The 21,892-nt window shown below is 41.0% G+C and overlaps 1 protein-coding gene across 21 annotated transcripts in view; it reads right to left on the reverse strand.

The window, feature by feature from the left end:
* Positions 1 to 21,892, reverse strand: part of LOC115144382 (neurexin-1a) — a 644,902-nt gene that overhangs the window by 349,906 nt on the left and 273,104 nt on the right. For 13 of the 21 annotated variants that reach the window (XM_065002574.1, XM_029685374.2, XM_029685367.2 and 10 more), the window contains 2 exons: positions 13,458 to 13,661; positions 7,321 to 7,347 (listed from right to left, as the gene is read on the reverse strand). In XM_065002574.1, coding sequence (XP_064858646.1) covers positions 7,321 to 7,347; positions 13,458 to 13,661 — 231 coding nt within the window. The remainder of the gene's footprint in view (positions 1 to 7,320; positions 7,348 to 13,457; positions 13,662 to 21,892) is intronic. The other 8 variants (XM_065002580.1, XM_065002579.1, XM_065002581.1 and 5 more) reach the window with 1 other exon arrangement.

The raw sequence follows: 21,892 nt of genomic DNA on the forward strand, positions 1-21,892 counted from the left end.
CTACACCACCCGATGTTACAGGAAGGCCATAAAGATCATCAAGGACATCAACCACCCAAACCACTGCCTGTTCACCCCGCTATCATCCAGAAGGCGAGGTCAGTACAGGTGCATCAAAGCTGGGACCGAGAGACTGAAAAACAGCTTCTATCTCAAGGCCATCAGACTGTTAAACAGCAATCACTAACATTGAGTGGCTGCTGCCAACACACTGTCATTGACACTGACCCAACTCCAGCCACTTTAAAAATGGGAATTGATGGGAAATGATGTAAATATATCACTAGCCACTTTAAACAATGCTACCTTATATAATGTTACTTACCCTACACTATTCATCTCATATGCATATGTATATACTGTACTCTAGATCATCGACTGCATTCTTATGTCACTAGCCACTTTAACTATGCCACTTTGTTTACTTTGTCTACATACTCATCTCATATGTATATACTTTTGATACCATCTACTGTATGCTGCTCTGTACCATCACTCATTCATATATCCTTATGTACATATTCCTTATCCCCTTACACTGTGTATAAGACAGTAGTTTTGGAATTGTTAGTTAGATTACTTGTTGGTTATCACTGCATTGTCGGAACTAGAAGCACAAGCATTTCGCTACACTCGCATTAACATCTGCTAACCATGTGTATGTGACAAATAAAATTTGATTTGATTTGATTTGATTTGATCTAACCTCTTGGGGATAAGGGCTGAATACTGCCCCCTTTGGAGGAAGTGCGTGCCCATAGTAAACAGAAGAAAAAAATTGTCCAAAATTGCTAATATATGCATATAATAATTATTATTGAATAGAAAACACTCTAAAGTTTCTAAAACCGTTTCAATTATGTCTGTATGTAAAGCAGAACTCTCAGGGCAGCCATTCTCCCAAACTCTCTCTTGTCAACAGAAAAGTTGGGCCAACTTTGACGTCATCGCCCCCACCCTTCCCAACGAGCTACGGATCTGGGAACAGTTTCTATGTCTTCAGCGCGATGTCTGCTTTCAATGGGGCGTTCAATGTGAGAATCGCTCGCGCCTTCGTCCTTTGGCGGGCTAAAACGTTCGGGTCACGCGAAAATACATGCACTTTCATGCGCGCGTCTGAATTGGAGCTCTCTTTTGTTCCAGGTTTCACCAAACGATGTCGGTTTGTCTGTTCGAGCTGATAATTGTTTTACACGTTTAAAACATCCTAAAGCTTGATTCTGCACGTAGTTTGACCAGTTTAGTCGACATATAATTTGTAATTTTGAAGTTTTGATGCGCAAAAGTGCGGGACCAGAAGTCATTTTGGGTGCATTTCAGCTGAAGCTGTTAGCATATGCTAATACAGAGACACACAACTTGAAACCAAACGATGTATTGGGTAAGTACGACTCCTTCCACGTCTTCTGATCGAAGAACATCAAAGGTAAGGGAATATTTATGTGGTTCTTTTGGGTTTCTGTGGACTCCAAACGCGTAGAGGAGACATACTGCTAATATCTGAGCGCCGTCTCATATTATAGCCTAGTGAACGAATTCTGTAGCGTTAAAAATAAATGTAACACAGCGGTTGCATTAAGAAGAAGCTAGCTATGCTAGCTATCAATACTCTTACACAAAAAAAAAAAAATCTGAGATGACAGTGTTGTTAACAAAAGGCTAAGCTTGTGAGTCAATATATTTATTTCATTTCATTTGCGATTTTCATGAATAGTTAACGTTGCGTTATGGTAATGAGCTTGAGGCTATAATTACGCTCCCGGATACGGGATTGCTCGTCGCAACAGGTTTAGGAGAAGTTTATCCAAAGTTCCATGTATAATAGTCGTGTCTTTATCAATGTTTATTATGAGTACTTCTGTAAATTGATGTGGCTCTCTGCAATATCACTGCATGTTTTAGAACTACTGAACGTAACGCCCCAAGTAAACTCAGAGTTTTTTATATAAATATGAACTTTATCAAACAAAACATAATTGTATTGTGTAACATGAAGTCCTATGAGTGTCATCTGATGAAGATCATCAAATGTTAGTAATTAATTTTATCTCTATTTCTGCTTTTTGTGACTCCTCTTTTTGGCTGGAAAAAATGGCTGTGTTTTTCTGTGGCTTGGTGGTGACCTTTCACTGGCTGTTGCAGGGGGGTTCCACTAGACAGGTTAAGAGAGACCTGGAGGTCATATGGGTCACATCTCCATGGAAGGAAACCAGACTGCATCTAATTTGCTCTCCACGCGCACACACACACACGCACGAACGCACACACACACACGAACGCACGCATGCACACACACACACACACGCATGAACGCACACACACATGCGCACAGAAAGACAAACACACGTACTTATACAGAGACACGGAAAACACTCATTGAATAGTCAACCAGTGAGTTTTCTAAGACAGGTTTAAATCATATTTATGTTGCATTTACAGAGATTGTCTTTTGTTTTAGTGAGTTTAAGGTATTCTTGCTTATTTATCCACGTAGTTATTATGTTCTTACAGCCTCAGAACTGTTTTTAGGAAAGAACCAACATTATTATCAGCTTCTGCTAAGTTACTGGTGATTACATCATCCTACAGATACCAAGTTGTAACAAATCAATACTACAACAACTAAACACGAACCAAACAAAAAAAGCCAATCTGTGTGTGTGTGTATTTTTAGCTTGTCGTCAGTCAGTGCATGTTAACAGTGTTTAAGTTGAAGTGGCAGCGGTTTCTTCGGGCAGAGCTGAGGACGCCTGAGGGAAGGGAGCCGAAGACCCCTAATTGACAGTGATGTGTTTTTTGAGTCTGTGCTGTGTGTGTTTTTTCTCTGAGTCTGTTCTGAACATGTCATTCTTCCACAAAGCCGAACCAAGATGCCGCAAACTGACAACACTAATTAACGCAATAAATAATGAAGTGGTTTCAAAAATAATAAGGAGTGAAAAAAGAATGAAAAATGGAAAAACAATCCTTGGAAGTGGAACGGTTACTCTATCCAAGTAGAAGATGGTACGTGTATGTAGCTAGAACAGAGTTGTAAAGCTGCATGGATGTTTGGTGCTTTTCTTTTCAGGAATGGAAATGAAACATTTTCCTCAGACCCAATTAGGCGCAAGGATCCTCTTTCTCTCCTTCACTTTTTCTTTATTTTATTCTTGAGGATGAATATCTACTTCCATTCGTGCATTCCCAAACGCTGGCATCACACAGTCATGTCTCACATCATTTCTGAATAATGTGTGCCAAACACAGACACGCATGGCTTATTTCTGAAGTCAACGTGCCAGTCAACAGTGGTCGTGCCAAACGAGCTTCAGTGACTCTTGCTATTCAGGTGGAGATCATTTGATCTAAGTGCCTCAGGCTGCATTTACACAGGCAGCACAATTATGATAGTTTGCCAAATGATTGGTAAAATAATTGATTTGATTGTTGAAAAGACAAATAATTGGGCAAAAGATCAGAATTGGACTGCCTGCATAAACACAGACTTAGAGTTTTAAATCAAAGTATGTTTACTTATAAAGCAGCAAACAGTTTTTTATCACATAACCATACAACCCTTCTGTTCTAGCTACACAAAACAAACACTGGGAAATATGTGTGCATCAATGAGAGAGAGAGAGAGAGAGAGAGAGAGAGAGAGAGAGAGAAAGAGAGAGAGAGAGAGAGAGAGAGAGAGAGAGAGAGAGAGAGAGCGAGCGAGAGAGAGAGAGAACAAGAAATTTAAAGCGGCCATCAGCAGCTGAAACAATAACAATCCATCCCCGCCCCTGTTATGGTAAAAAGTTGAGGGATGAGGCTGGCGAAATGTAACCACTCTCCAATTCATAGACTCATAGACACAGCTATGGATGCAAAGACTGACCATGCACAATTATACATTATAGTTTTACCCATGTTTTGAAGTGTGTTTGTTTACATTTACTTTGTTAACAAACATTGGAGTAAAACAAGTTTATACTTTGGGTTCTGATGGGGTACGACAGTTGAACTAAGCTCATGAGTCATTTATAAGTTATATTTTTCAAGAATCAATGGATACATATCATTCATTTATAAGACCAAAAATGGATGTAACAACTGCTGATTGCCGCTTTAAATGCATCAAAAAAATGATTTACTAAAGAATATATCTCCACTACCCATTTCCTTTTCTGCTTTTGTGTATCTATGTGAACATGTTGTTTTAGATTAGCTACCTACACAGAGACATGGCACTAGATCCACGTGCTGTATTTGAAATAAAGACAATCTATGGGCAGATTTGTTTAGTGACGGGAATGAATACATATGTGTGGAAGGCACTACAGGTGTGTTTGATGTTCAATGTGTGCAGAGATTATACTGTAGTTGTGATTCCACAAATTAGCACTGTGCTTAAGGACGGAGAGTGTATGGAATGTTGGAATGTTTACAATCAATTTGCATACACAATGTACAAAATGCATGCAGAATTATTAGTTGCATTAAATGCTATTTAGCATAGAAATAGGTATTACAAATCACCATTGGAATTCACGGGTAATGCTATAGAATAGCCTAACTGTTGTTGCAAACCATTTATAATGTGAATTCTTTTTGATGCCCCTATACACAGACCTTGCTATGAAACCAGCCTCCAGATATAAATGCAAATGTACCCTATCAAATATTGCATCCATTCGTGTGACTCAGCCGTACCTCCAGCCAGACTAAGAGGACTGGATGCAGAATGGATGAAGACAATCTGGATGGAGGAGACAGAACTTACTATGTTATGTTGTTGGGAGTGTGTTTCTCCATAACAGTGGAGGAGAGTCAGTGTGATGGAAGTGAAGGTAAACCAAAGGAGCAAAGGAAAGAACGGCTCATCTTTTCTGACTCTTGAGGACTCTTCTTCCATCATTAATTCATCAATGTCCCTGAATTATAAATACAAGGACAAGGACAAGTTTCCTCCTAAAGTATTGCAATGTAGCCTCTGTAGCTCCACACTCATATACCCCCCTTCTCTCTCTTTCTCTGTCCCCCCACCCTCTTTCCTAGCAGTCCTATTCTCTCTTTCCCTCCCTATCCATTTCTCCATCCCTACCTCCCTCTCACCTCGCTCCATTCCACTACATCCCTTATTCCTTCCTTCCTTCCCTCCCTCCTTCCCTCCTGGCAGTCCTACTCTCTCCATCCCTTTCTCTCTGCTCTGTGAGGCAGGTTAATGAGAATAATAAAATCACACTCCGTATTTCCTCTTCGCTTTGAAAAGCCTCATCAATTTACCAGGCGCCAAGATAGACTGAGGGAAGAAAGAAAGAAAAGAAGAGAATGACGAACAGAGAGAAAGGTGAAAATAAAATACAAGAAGAGAATGAAGAATGGAGAGAAAGGTAAAAAAAAAATAATAGATTGAAAACAAGGGAACAGGGGGAAATGATCTGTGGCTAAAATACCTCTGTTTCCAAGCATGCGTTTTATATCAGTCTGTTTGAATTTAGGAGCGTCATCAAGGCTGGTAATTAGAGACAACAGAGTGTGAAAAATCACTGTTGACTGCCATGTTGGGGGCTCCTCATTAATTCCAACCCATCCCTCCCTCTCCTTCCTCTATCCCTCCATGCATCCTCTGCCTTCTCCCTCCCTCTCCTTCCTCTATCCCTCCATGTATCCTCTGCCTTCTCCCTCCCTCTCCTTCCTCTATCCCTCCATGCATCCTCTGCCTTCTCTCTCCCTCTCCTTCCTCTATCCCTCCATGCATCCTCTACCTTCTCCCTCCCTCTCCTTCCTCTATCCCTCCATGCATCCTCTGCCTTCTCCCTCCCTCTCCTTCCTCTATCCCTCCATGCATCCTCTGTCTTCTCCCACCCTCTCCTTCCTCTATCCCTCCATGCATCCTCTGCCTTCTCCCTCCCTCTCCTTCCACTATCCCTCCATGCATCCTCTGCCTTCTCCCTTTCCTTCCTCTATCCCTCCATGCATCCTCTGTCTTCTCCCACCCTCTCCTTCCTCTATCCCTCCATGCATCCTCTGCCTTCTCCCTCCCTCTCCTTCCTCTATCCCTCCATGCATCCTCTGTCTTCTCCCACCCTCTCCTTCCTCTATCCCTCCATGCATCCTCTGCCTTCTCCCTCCCTCTCCTTCCTCTATCCCTCCATGCATCCTCTGTCTTCTCCACCCCCTCTCCTTCCTCTATCCCTCCATGCATCCTCTGCCTTCTCCCTCCCTCTCCTTCCTCTATCCCTCCATGCATCCTCTGTCTTCTCCCACCCTCTCCTTCCTCTATCCCTCCATGCATCCTCTGCCTTCTCCCTCCCTCTCCTTCCTCTATCCCTCCATGCATCCTCTGCCTTCTCCCTTTCCTTCCTCTATCCCTCCATGCATCCTCTGTCTTCTCCCACCCTCTCCTTCCTCTATCCCTCCATGCATCCTCTGCCTTCTCCCTCCCTCTCCTTCCTCTATCCCTCCATGCATCCTCTGTCTTCTCCCACCCTCTCCTTCCTCTATCCCTCCATGCATCCTCTGCCTTCTCCCTCCCTCTCCTTCCTCTATCCCTCCATGCATCCTCTGTCTTCTCCCACCCTCTCCTTCCTCTATCCCTCCATGCATCCTCTGCCTTCTCCCTCCCTCTCCTTCCTCTATCCCTCCATGCATCCTCTGCCTTCTCCCACCCTCTCCTTCCTCTATCCCTCCATGCATCCTCTGCCTTCTCCCTCCCTCTCCTTCCTCTATCCCTCCATGCATCCTCTGCCTTCTCCCACCCCTTCTCCAGCAGTTCGTTTTTGTAGTACAGCAGATGCAGATTCACACTGCCTGACTGAGGCCCAGAACATACTATATTGCACAGCCCATTATCTCCCATTAAATGGTCTGTATGCTATGCACTGGTCTGTACTGGTCTATATCATACATAATATGTATATCCAAAGTATAGGAAATTGATTGGAATCATAATGGCAATGTGATTTTTTCACCATTAGCTGTTGGGGAAAAAAAGAAGGAATATTGCACATCTTTGTCAAATTGGTCTGAAATCATAATGTAAAACATATGACATCTATATATCTTGTACCTAAATAGTCTACTTTCTGGCACACACATTTAGATCACATACATTCAGGTCACAACTTAAACAAACAACAAAATATAAGGCTTAATAAAACCTTCATAAAACCCTTTTAATTAAATAAAGGTTCAATACATTTTTTTAAATAAGGCCTATATAGGTGTAGTTTGTTTAAAGAGGGATCTACATTCATGAATAAACAACATTGTGAATACAGATAAAAGAGTAACAGTAAAATAGTATTAACAAAGAAGGTAGAGTATTAAATATGAGCCGTCTTTACTTACTGGTAGTACAGTTAATCTTGATACAGTCTAGATGGGGGAGAACAGATGAGATGTCAAATCCTTCACTGTGACAGCTGCAGACAATATTAAAACATCCCACCCCTCTGGGGACGACACACGGACCCACGGACCACACCATGATGCTCTCTACCACGGCCCTCTCCTCCTCCACACCTGACTCAATGTCAAAGTGGTAGGAAGAGCATGGCAACTACTACTTCACAGTGCCAATCAAATGAGTTAGTTAAATAGTTGTTTATGTCAGTAAAGGGCCTTTCACAGTGCTATATTTTCTAGGTTGTTGTATTGTGTGTGCTGAACAGGAAGGCCTTGACTGTCCAACTTTTATCACTCAATCAAAGTTTGAATATTTAGTGTTAATGATTTGTAGATTAAAAATGTATTTCTACTGAAAAGTAACAAAACATTCATCTTTTAATTAAAAGTAAAAGGTAAAAAGTCCCAAATAAAATGGTCTCCTTGACAGAGGAGGTGGATATATTTTTTCCTATGAGATCTGCAACAAGAGAGCATCAGAACATGGTCATGGTCGAGCTGGGCCACTTGGTAGCGATGATGGGTGGTCTAACATCTTAGACATAGGATCGGGCATTCAAACACACCATGCCTCAATCTGACCACTGTCCAGTGGCCTTTTTTAACCAATTCAAAGGATTCATACTGAATGTCAGGCACGATGCCATTGGTGACAGAGGCTCTTCTCACAGAACACCTTTACCACTACTAGAAACCTATTACTTGTAATGATTTCAAATGTTACCAACTACTACTACTACTACTACTACTACTATTATTATTATATGGACCTACAACAACAACAACTACTACTACTACTACTACTACTATTAATATTATATGGACCTACAACAACAACTACTACTACTACTACTATTAATATTATATGGACCTACAACAACTACTACTACTACTACTACTATTAATATTATATGGACCTACAACAACACTACTACTACTACTACTACTACTACAACTACTACAACTACTACTACTACTATTAATATTATATGGACCTACAACAACTAACAACTACTACTACTACTACTATTAATATTATATGGACTACTACTACTACTACTACTACTACTACTACTATTAATATTATATGGACCTACAACAACAACAACTACTACTACTACTACTACTACTACTACTACTACTACTACTACTACTACTACTACTACTATTAATATTATATGGACCTACAACAACTACTACTACTACTACTATTATTATTATATGGACCTACAACAACTACTACTACTACTACTACTACTACTATTAATATTATATGGACCTACAACAACAACAACTACTACTACTACTACTATTATTATTATTATTATATGGACCTACAACAACAACTACAACTACTACTACTACTACTACTATTAATATTATATGGACCTACAACAACAACTACTACTACTACTACTATTATTATATGGACCTACAACAACAACAACAACTACTACTACTACTACTACTATTAATATTATATGGACCTACAACAACAACTACTACTACTATTATTATTATATGGACCTACAACAACAACAACTACTACTACTACTATTATTATATGGACCTACAACAACAACTACTACAACTACTACTACTACTACTACTATTAATATTATATGGACCTACAACAACAACTACTACTACTATTATTATTATATGGACCTACAACAACAACAACTACTACTACTACTATTATTATATGGACCTACAACAACAACTACTACTACTACTACTACTACTACTATTAATATTATATGGACCTACAACAACAACTACTACTACTATTATTATTATATGGACCTACAACAACAACTACTACTACTATTATTATTATATGGACCTACAACAACAACAACTACTACTACTACTATTATTATATGGACCTACAACAACTACTACTACTACTACTACTACTACTACTATTATTATATGGACCTACAACAACTACTACTACTACTACTACTACTACTACTATTATTATTATATGGACCAACAACAACAACTACTACTACTACTACTACTACTATTAATATTATATGGACCTACAACAACAACTACTACTACTACTACTACTACTACTACTACTACTACTATTAATATTATATGGACCTACAACAACAACTACTACTACTATTAATATTATATGGACCTACAACAACAACTACTACTACTATTATTATTATATGGACCTACAACAACAACTACTACTACTACTACTATTATTAATATTATATGGACCTACAACAACAACTACTACTACTACTACTATTATTAATATTATATGGACCTACAACAACAACTACTACTACTATTATTATTATTATATGGACCTACAACAACTACTACTACTACTATTATTAATATTATATGGACCTACAACAACAACTACTACTACTACTATTATTATTATTATATGGACCTACAACAACTACTACTACTACTACTACTACTACTACTATTAATATTATATGGACCTACAACAACAACTACTACTACTACTACTATTATTATTATATGGACCTACAACAACAACTACTACTACTACTACTACTACTACTACTACTACTACTACTACTACTACTACTATTATTATATGGACCTACAACAACAACTACTACTACTACTACTACTACTATTAATATTATTATATGGACCTACAACAACAACTACTACTACTACTACTACTATTATTATTATATGGACCTACAACAACAACTACTACTACTACTACTACTACTACTACTATTATTATATGGACCTACAACAACAACTACTACTACTACTACTACTACTACTATTATTATATGGACCTACAACAACAACTACTACTACTACTACTACTACTACTATTATTATATGGACCTACAACAACAACTACTACTACTACTACTATTATTATTATATGGACCTACAACAACAACTACTACTACTACTACTACTATTATTATTATATGGACCTACAACAACTACTACTACTACTACTACTACTACTATTATTATTATATGGACCTACAACAACAACTACTACTACTACTACTACTACTACTACTTATTATTATATGGACCTACAACAACAACTACTACTACTACTACTACTACTATTATTATATGGACCTACAACAACAACTACTACTACTACTACTACTATTATTATTATATGGACCTACAACAACAACTACTACTACTACTACTATTATTATATGGACCTACAACAACAACTACTACTACTACTACTACTACTATTATTATATGGACCTACAACAACAACTACTACTACTACTACTATTATTATATGGACCTACAACAACTACTACTACTACTACTACTATTATTATATGGACCTACAACAACTACTACTACTACTACTACTACTACTATTAATATTATATGGACCTATAACAACAACTACTACTACTACTACTATTATTATTATTATGTGGACCTACGACTACTACTACTACTACTACTACTACTACTACTACTATTATTATTATTATGTGGACCTACAACTACTACTACTACTACTAGCACTACCTTGTGGACCTACAACTAATACTTGTACTACCTACAAGTACTAGTATACTAATACTGCCACTATTTTTAAACAACTACATATTGATGCTGCTATCCAGCCTCTCTCTTTCTCTGACTATATACAGTGAGTCAGTGTTGTGCTGTGAGAAGAGAGAGCTGACCGGATCCAGACCCAGACATTATACCCATGTGGCCCTGCCAGTCGTGTGTCGTCAACCACAGCAGAAAAGTGGTCGCAAACAGCCAAAGACCAACGCCAGCCAGCCCGCACAGGAAATGCTCTGCTTTTCAAAGAAAGGGGGAAGTGAGGGAGGAGAGGGGAGAGAAAGAAGACCGAGGGAGGAGGGATACCTAGTGATCTAAGGGCAAGTGAAACCAAGCGAAGAAAGTATTAAAATCTGTCCAAAATAAATCAAAAAATAAAATGTAAACAAAAACATCTTGGCTGTCATCATCAGATCAGATTTCAGAAGACATCTATGGTAACCAAGGCAATGTGGGTTGTCAGCCCTGTAACCGTGGTGATGTGGGTTGTCAGCCCCCTGTCAGTGTGAGGCGCTGTCGCCCTGGGTGCCACGGCAACAGGCTTCCCTGTGGTCGACTGACAGACAGAAAGTTCTGCCAATCCCATGCCCTCTGCTTTGCATGCACCGCTAAACGCCTCTGTTTAGAGAGCCCATTTCTGTTTAACTGGCGGAAAGGAGAAATAGATGGCTATCATTTCCCACAGCCATGCCCGGTTTGGGAGATATCTAACATTTCCAGAGGCGGATTCTCTCCGTTGCTCCATGAGGAGAGCAAATAGACACACAAACACACATGCACACACACACACTATCTCTAGCACGCTGAGAACTAGGCATGCAGACAAAAGGCAAAGAGTATTATACAACAATAAATATTAATATCAGAAGTTATATCTCTCGATTGTTTGTTTTTGCACTTTCATCAGTCTATGAGCTCCACTCAGCCTCACATAATAAACAGCCGGCTGGAGCCTTGTCCTAGGCAGGTAGCCCAGCTTGTGAAGAGCATTGGGCCAATAACCAAAATGTCACTGGTTCGTATCCCCAAGCTGACTAGGGTGAAAATACTGCCGATGTGCCCTTGAGCAATGCACTTAACCGTTATTGCTCATGCAAGTCGCTCTGGATAAGATTGTCTGCTAAATTACTAAAATGTCATTGAACTCTGGGAAGGCTCGGTCAGTCAACAGTCTGACCTTGTTCTCTTTTATTAACTATTTTTATGACCATGTCTTTTTTACCGAATGTTGTGCACTTTTTATTTGTATTCATCTACTTATTGTCTATTGATTAGCTTTGCTACTTCACATTTATGTTTCACTGCTGAGGAAGAGCTGCAAGTCAGCATGTAATACAATAGAGTGGGTGATGTCAAAGACCTGCGTAGCTCTAGAATGTGCTGATAATGGCAGCCATTTTGGTCAGGTCTAATTAATTCTATGGGAGGGACACTACTAGATATTAGACACCACTCTTACCACTGTTACAGAGCAAAGACCTGTGAGTGTAGAAGGCTGAGGGCTTTTCTCCACCAGGAGCTAAAACTCTAAGTAAAGTAAGTATAGTCAGAGGGGACCTCAACGGGGCAGAGAAGAAATCAGTAATTAGGTTCCAAGGCTATAATGGAATTAAGGTTCCGTATAAAACAGTGGCCAGAGCCAGCCAATAGGATTAATAACAGGTATGGGGTTGACAGTATATTTGGCTTTTGGTGCTAATGGGAGTTCTGGCTTATATTTGGCTAATGGTCTTGGCTATAGCAATGCCAAGGTCATAGGTTCAATTCCCACCGGGATCACATAGACATACTAACAATGTATGCCTTCACTGCACAGTCACTTGGGGGTAGGGTGGTGTAGGGGTGGGGTGGGGTAGGGTAGGACAGAGAGCATTCCCTGCTGGGCCAAAACGACAGCGTGCTCATTTGGCAGTGAGCGGAGAGCCGCAGACTCTGGCCACTGAAGGGTTCTATACCATCCCCTTCTATTCAACATAACATACAGCACATCATATATATCATCAGCATATCCATAGCTAAGATGATAGAGAGTGAGTGTAACATAGATGTAAATTAGAGAAAATGTCTGTCTGTTTTCAGGATGACGAGGTTTCTAAATGTTATATAAAGTTTGTGAGTCATGAACCTATGCGAGTCATGAACCTATGTGAGTCATGAACCTATGTGAGTCATGAACCTATGTGAGACATGAACCTATGTGAGTCATGAACCTATGTGAGTCATGAACCTATGTGAGTCATGAACCTATGTGAGTCATGAACCTATGTGAGTCATGAACCTATGTAAGTCATGAACCTATGTGAGTCATGAACCTACGTAAGTCATGAACCTATCTGAGTCATGAACCTATGTAAGTCGTGAACCTATGTATGTGAGTCATGAACCTATGTGAGTCATCTTCAGCTATGTGTCTGTTGTGGTCATGTCATAGGCTATGTGCACCATGTGAGTTTTGTTGTAACTGTGTGGCGTGCGGCTACACCGTGTGGCGTTACCTAGGTTGACCGTCAGGCGGACACGGCCAGTCTCCAGCTCCAGGCGCAGCGTGTCGGCGCTGTCACGTGACGTTGTGGCCATCAGCACACCATATGCCCGTTGAGAACGGAACCGTAGCGACACGTCTTCCGCTTCTGTGTGCATCACCACCGGCAACTGGATCTTCATGAACTTACTGCCGTCATAACTCAGGATGGTCGCATCTGGGAGGAGGAAAGGAGAGGGGGGAGAGATGGCAGGAGAGTAGAGGGGAGGAGAGAGGGGGAGGGGGAGAGATGGCAGGAGAGTAGAGGGGAGGAGAGAGGGGGAGGGGGAGAGATGGCAGGAGAGTAGAGGGGAGGAGAGAGGGGGAGGGGGAGAGATGGCAGGAGAGCACGGGGGTGAGGAGAGAGGGGGATGGGAAATGGAGGAGAGTAGAGGGGAGGAGAGAGGGGGATGGGGAGGAGAGAGGGGGAGAGGAAAGAGGGAGATGCGAAGGAGGGGAGAGTAGGGGGAGGAGAGCAGGGGGGAGGAGAGCAGAGAGAGGGATGCAGAGGAGAGCAAGGGGAAGAGGAGGAGAGGAGGAGAAGAAAGAGGGAGGGAGGAGAGTAGTGGGAGAGGAGAGAGAGCAAGGAGAGAGATGAATAAATATATTGTTTGCTATGTTATAAAATCAAAGTAAAGTAAGTCAGCTATCAATTCTACTTGCAAATAAACAGACAATTAACACAACATGGGTTATGTTTGTTGCTGCTTATACCAAGGGCCTTGGATCAAGAGCTCTCAGGCACAGTCCCAGATTCCCACCAACCAGTACATATTCATGAGTTTCCAAGTCCATGCTCATCCACCACATGTATTTGAAGGTGACAAGACCTTGACTGAATACATAAACAGTCTCAAAACCTCAAAGGCTCTTCAGACTGAAGGGATCCTCCTGGACCCATTTGGAGACATGGTTAGACAGTCTTACAGGGTTTTGCAGTCAGAGCAAAACCACCACACCACCACTCTAACGGTCAATCAAACTTGAGACAAAAATGAAGGTGGGGTATAAAGACAGGGGAATGGCTATGTCTTGGGCTCAAGTATTTCAAATGATTTCAAATAGTATTTGAACCCAGGCAGCTGTTTCCTCTACACACTAAAAACAAATGGTTCTATATAGTCCCAAATAAGGGTTACCACAGCAGAACCCTTTTTGGTGCTATGCAGTATGATTTTTTTTTTAAGGGTCTATAATGACCCATGCTCATAAGGTTCTAAATGGAACCTGCATAGTGTTATAAATAACAGATTACTAAGGTTCTATAATGAATGATAAAAAAAAGGGCTGTATTTAGCACCCAAAAAGCATTCTGCTATGGTTACAACCCTTTTTGGAGCTATATTGAAGGATTTTTTGTATGGTTCTTCATAAAACCTTTGTGGAGAATGGTTCTATAAAGAACATAGTAGGGGAGGGGAGGGTGCTTCAGCACCCCCATAATTTATTGATAGGAAAATAATTTATAAAAAATATATATCATAATAATAATATCACGAAAATAGTGCACTGGGCCTTTACTAGTATTAGCGGACAGATATATAGCACAGCCCCAAAAAGGCACGGACCCCAAACAAATTCAGCATCTTGTCACACCCTGACCTTAGTTTTCTTAGTTTTCTTTGTTATTTTGGTTAGGTCAGGGTGTGACATGGGTGATGTACAGTGGGGCAAAAAAGTGGACAGAAAACGTTTGACCTCTGTCAACAAAGGGTATATAACAAAGTATTGAGATAAACTTTTGTTATTGACCAAATACTTATTTTCCACCATAATTTGCAAATAAATTCATTAAAAATCCTACAATGTGATTTTCTGGATTTTCTTTCCTCATTTTGTCTGTCATAGTTGAAGTGTACCTATGATGAAAATTACAAGCCTCTCTCAACTTTTTAAGTGGGAGAACTTGCACAATTGGTGGCTGACTAAATACTATTTTTGCCCTACTGTATGTGTTTTTAACTTGTCTAGGGGTTTTGTATGTTTATGGGGGTGGACCTATCTAGGTGTTTTTGTAAGCCTATGGTTGCCTAGATTGGTTCTCAATTAGAGGCAGCTGTCTATCGTGGTCTCTGATTGGGAACCATATTTAGGCAGCCATATTCTTTGGGATTTTGTGGGTGATTGTTCCTGTTTCCAGTGTTCCTATGTGTTAGTGTTCACGTTACGGGACTGTTTAGTCTTTGTTGATTTTTTGTCGGTTATTTGTTTTGTTCGTTGTTTAAGTATCTCGTTAAATAATGGATAATCATCACGCTGCATTTTGGTCCTCCTCTCTTTTACCCGAAGACCATTAAGAATAGGATCTTGCAGGATTCAATAGCTGGAATTGTATGAGTTGTTGCCCGGTCCCTTTCTCTGCCATTGTCATTTGAATGCAATCCAGAAACAAAACCCTGTCCTCAATAATGTACATCAAAAGGTGCAAAGTTATGGGCAAAGACACTATACCAATTAAATATTTGTTTCGCTCAAATAACATGGAAAACAACCACTTTTTGTGCAGTATTCATTTAACGTCCTTACACACCACTTAATGTAAATGCACATTACTGTATTGTACCTAGGCTGGTCATCTAGGTTTGTACCTGTAGACTTTCCATCACCATGAAGAAAAACAATGCACATTACTGTATTGTACCTAGGCTGGTCATCTAGGTTTGTACCTGTAGACTTTCCATCACCATGAAGAAAAACAATGCACAATACAGTAATTGAGAACATTGACACATCAAGTGGTTTGTGATGATGTGTTGTGATGATGTGGCTCAGTTGGTAGAGCATTGTGCTTGCAATGCTAGAGTTGTGGGTTTGATTCCCACAGGGAAAAAGTATATAAATGTATGCACTCACTACTGTAAGTTGCTCTGTCTACTTAAATGGAACAGGAGTGAATAGACTATTTAAGTTTTCACATTTGCAAAGTATTACAAGAAACTGGAAAACAAATATCAAGCAAGTATTTTTATACTCCACAAGTATTATCAGATTGACTGTTTTGTACAGGTACTTATTCTGAATCAAGTGTGCTAGCTCTGGAACGACTGGGGCTCCATCATGAGAGAACTGACAACTTCTGGCTTAGTCAACCATTCCCAAGGCCATACTTAAGTCTTTCACAAGATACCATCAATGGCTATAGTCAAATATAACATGTACTAGCCTCACACAACAGATTAGATCAACTGGAACGACACTATCAGTCATGGTTGCACAAAAACAACTGTACAGAAACCACATCCCAACATATTTGAATGAGCCGTTGAATTGCAAAGAACCTTTTATGGGTTTGTTTGGTTCCACATAGTACCATCAACCTTCACAACGAAACCCTTGAGGAACTCTCCTTTTTTAGTGTACAACGATGCTGGGAAGATTGTTTAACACTGAGGGAAGAAGGTGTAACAGCATTCCCAGTAACCAAACAAACCAGAACCCAATAACAAAATGATTAGTGCCTCAGACAGACAGAGAGGGAGAGGTAAGGGATGAGAGGAGATAGTAGGATGCCAATGTTACACACACACACACACACACACACACACACACACACACACACACACACACACACACACACACACACACACACACACCACCTCACCTCAGGTTCGTCGTCAAACACACCTCATGTCACATCCATCCCCCATGGGATGACTCCGCCGCTCTGACACAATCCCTCACCCAAATCCAATTTCCCCCTCCTCTCCTCCCCCTCGCCACCTCCCATCCTGGGGTACGCTTCAGGTGACAGGGACAGTGTGACAAATGAGGGCTCGCCGCTAAACTGTCTGTCTCCCGCCCGGCTGCTAAAGCAAAGTGTGTGTGTGTCTATGTGTGCGTGGTGCTTAATTTGTCGAATCGCGGTTCCGTGGGTAACGTTTGATAACCCGGACCAAAAAGCCCCCAAAAATGATCAAAGACTCCAGTTACCCGTCATAGACTGTTCTCTCTGCTACCGCACGGCAAGCGGTACCGGAGCGCCAAGTCTAGGACCAAAAGGCTCCTTTACAGCTTCTACCCCCAAAACTGTTGAACAATTAATCAAATGGCCACCCAAACTATTTACATTGACACCCACCCCCCTTTGTTTTTACACTGCTGCCACTTGCTGTTTATTAGCTATGTGTAAGTAAGTAAGCACTTCACGGTAGCTTTCGGTGCATGTGACAAATACATTTTGATTTGATTTGATTGTAAAAACATAATGCCCCATACCCTCTGAGCGGTTGGAGCTATTAGCGACTATAACCCATCCCTGAAAGATAAGACTCTCAGGAACACGTACGTGTTTCCATCTACAACACACCCAAGCTGAGCAGGACTAGTTAGAATGGACAGTGATGAGAATCACTCTGGGAAATGAATTGATTCTCACAAAAGATCATACACAGAGATTGCTCAATGATTATCATCATCCCTGATGTTTTTCTGAACTTTCCAATCCCTTTCTGATGCATTTAAATTACTCGAAAGAATATACTTAATTCAAACTGAAATTTGGTATTAGCCTACCTGATTTGAGATCATGGAAACAATGCCAGATTCATCTAATTATTTTTGACACATTTGTTTCTGATACCCCCAAGTCCTAAAATAGAGAATGACATAGCTTGATGGTCCATATTAATAGTAGGCTATCTTAAATATCATGTGTGAATCCATTTGATATCATGTATGAATCAATTTGACTGTGTGACCTCAGAAATATTAGTGACAACCTCTGACATAGAGGGTATGAATGGGATAAAGATTGGGTATTATTACTGCTAGAAATGACCCGTTACAACATGAACGCTGTTTGGATGGGCCAGTAAGTGAAATTAGGCAGTGTGTCGAAGTCTGCAAGGGACATAACATGCAGGTCTACATGCAGGTCTACTTTCCAATGGGATTGTTTATTATACTTTAATCGCAAATCTGATATTCTCTCCTTTTCGCAGCACTTTCCTAAATTGTCCCGATTCCCCTTTCTTGAAGTTAGACGCTATCTCTCACCTCAGCCAAAAAGATAGTCCATCCTCTTCACCATGGTAACTATCTCACATTCACTTTGAGTCACTCCAGGAAGGTACAGAGAGAGCGAGAGAGAGAAAGAGAGAGAAAGAGGGACGAGAGAAAGAGAAGGGAGAGAGAGAGAGAGACAGAAAGAAGGGAGAGAGAGAGAAGGGAGCAAGAAGGGAGAGAGAATAGAGAGAGAAAGAGAGAGAGATAGAAAGAGAAGAAAGAGAGAGAGAATGAGCGAGATAGAGAGAGATAGAGAGAGCAAGAGGGGAGAGAGAACGATAAGGGAGAGAGAGAGGGAGAGAAAGAAGGGATAGAGAGGAGAGAGAGAGAGATAATGAGAGAGAGAGAGAGAGAGAGAGAGAGAGAGAGAGCAAGAGGGGAGAGAGAACAATAAGGGAGAGAGAGCGGGAGAGAAAGAAGGGATAGAGAGGAGAGAGCGCGAGAGAGAGAAAGAAGGGATAGAGAGGAGAGAGAGAGAGAGAGAGAGCGGGAGAGAAAGAAGGGATAGAGAGGAGAGAGAGAGAGCGAGAGAGAGAGAGCAAGAGAGAGAGAGAGCAGAAGTTTCTGCAGTCACTCATCTCTGTCTGCTCACATCTCCTGTCTATCAGATGTCTCCTCTCTACATGGTACATGGTACCAGGTACAGGCTCTAACCATGTTTAAGTCAACATCCGTTTTCCTTCCTCACTCACACTTTTCCCCCTCATATGTCCTATTGGATTAGCTGTCCATATGACCTGTGGAATTCCCATGTCATAGTATTTATATTCATACATCTGTGGTACATTCTATTGAACTAGACCTGAATGAATATATCCTACTGTACATGTGACCATAATGACCACAGGTATTCTCCTTTTCCTCTATGTCTACGGCAAGCCATAGACAACAATCCAAATGATGAATGTGATGTTTACACAAATGATGTGTCGAGAATGCCTATGAGTTCTTTCACAATTACAGAGAATTGTAGAGTTACACAATGGTGTTCTGTACTCTAATACTGGGCCTTTGTCAGCCCTAGCTAGATAAAAACAAGCAATCACAATCTGTGTGAAATCACAATCTGAAAAAATTCATAAACATTGGATCTCATCCAGGGATTTGTCCCAAATGGCACCTTATTCCTTATACAGTGCACTATTGTTGATAGGTGCTGGTCAAAAGTAGTGCACTAAATAGGGTGTCATTTGGGACACATCCTAGGACGCTGTCGTCTCTGTTGAGATGCGTATAACAGGCTGTCAGGCAGTTAGCAGCGTAAATAAGAAATTCTGAGAACGATGTGGAAATATGAAATCTGACATGTGAGAGCATCATTATCAAATGCAAAGTGGGCACCTGTCAAACAACCATTGTTGGAGCAGCACTCACTTCATCTTTAATGGCACACAACCATGTGTAATATCAAAATAAAGCAGGGGGATTGAAGCTGAAACGGAGCAAGTAGCAACCAACTCACTGCCTGCTTTAAGACAAGCAGAACCTGTTAAAGGGAGGAGAGGAAGAGGTGTGGAGGACAATATGGTTAGCATCTATTCTCGCTGTTTTGCAAGTGTGTGTGTGTGTATGACACCTCACGCTCTCTTGATTTACAGACGAAAACAAGGAGGAGGCAACAACATCTAGCTAGGGGACAGACTGCTTTAAATAAACAAATTAGGCAGTAATCTTAACAAGGGGGAGATGGTTGAGGTCCCTCTCCACCCTCTCCTCTCTCTCTTCCCTCTCTCTCATTTTCTCAACCCCCCCGTCTCTCTCCCTTCCTCCCTTGAGTGGAGGTTTGCAAGAGGGCGAGTTGTCACCCGCATGTCACAGCCACCCCTATAGCACCGCCAGGCCTGATCTACCCAATCCAATTCAACTATCGCCCAATTACAGACGCCAAGGGGCTTTAGAGAAAAGAAATGTATGTTCAACATTCATAACAAACAGCAAGAATTGGACCACAGGCATCATTCATTATTCAGCCTGCCTATGTCTCCAGTCTTTCTCCAGACCCCTGACTCTGAATATCTTATGTCTCCAGCAGTAGCGGTGCATGGGTAAAATCACTGGGGAAGCCAAGCCCCCCCCCCCGTGATATATAGGCCTGAAGGCCGAGACAATAAGGAGACACAGTGGCAGAATAAATTCAACCACACCTTTTTATCACAAAACCGGTCCAGTGAAGTCCAAAATACATTTGAATGTACAGTAACAGACAGTTACATGACATACAGCATGGTCGAGCAAGTTAATGTTTCTGACATTTTCGGACCACTAAACAACTATTGATTTAGAACCACAGAGAGTTACCACAAGTCGCAAAGAAAGCAGAAGCTGCCTCCACTATTCCAGCACCTTTTCAACTTCAACATCATCAAATCACCTCTGCTTAGTCTAATACAGTGACAAATAAAAGATAACAAAAACAATTTAGTCCAATCAACTTAAACTAAATATGATTTGACTGTCCATTTCTGTGCACGTCTGAGTGTGTGCGTCTGTGCGCGTTCGTGCAAGTAGAAAAACATGTTGAATCACCCTACTTGCAGAGAAATGCCAATTCCATCCGCCTCTCCTTCATGTCCTAGGTTGCCTGGCTAAAATGCTTGCTCACTAGCCTAACTTCCATTCATGGGCAACGTTAGCTAGTTAACATTAGCCTTCTAAATCTAAATATTGAACTTCCATCCTCTCAGGCCAGGGGCTCAACAGTGTATGAATGAATGGTTGGATCAGAATTATCATTATAATCATTGTCCAGTATGGAGAATTAAGTAAAAGCTCAAATCCAAATCCATATCTCTATCCGTAGCTAATTTAGGAAAGGGACCATTTTAGCTAGCTGGCCACCGGAGGACAACAACACAAGGAGATGCAACAATTCAACATTTTCTGTCAATGACATATGCTCTCAATGGGATCTGATAGGAAAGACGCCAAATCCAAGCTGGCTTCCCTTTACACTTTCTTTTGGTGCGCCAGGACCATTCACAGTTGAGCTCGCTCAGTTTAGCTCAACGCTGATTGGCAATTATTTTATACATTTTTTGTCAAGGGAGGTCAGATGCTAGCTGGCTTCCCTTGCTTTCAATGCTACAGGCGGCAACAATGTCATACTCATTTGGACCAGACAGCATCAGATGGATGGCCAACATGTAGAGACATAGAGGGGGGCTGTTTGGCTCGCTCAGATGCCTTCTCCTGTGAGATACATTCAGTCTCAAATTGAAGGAAAATTATGAAACACAGAGACAAAAAATTAATACATGTTTTTATTTGTATTATTATTTTTTATTTTTGGGGGGTGGAGGGTCAATTGTTTTAGGAAGACTGGCTTCCCTTGGCATCCATGAATAAATGCCACTGGTCTCCATTCTCCAGTGTTTCTCCAGACCCCTGTCTCTGAATATCTCATGT

Source organism: Oncorhynchus nerka, linkage group LG16 (assembly GCF_034236695.1).
Source record: "Oncorhynchus nerka isolate Pitt River linkage group LG16, Oner_Uvic_2.0, whole genome shotgun sequence".
Taxonomy (NCBI): domain Eukaryota; kingdom Metazoa; phylum Chordata; class Actinopteri; order Salmoniformes; family Salmonidae; genus Oncorhynchus; species Oncorhynchus nerka.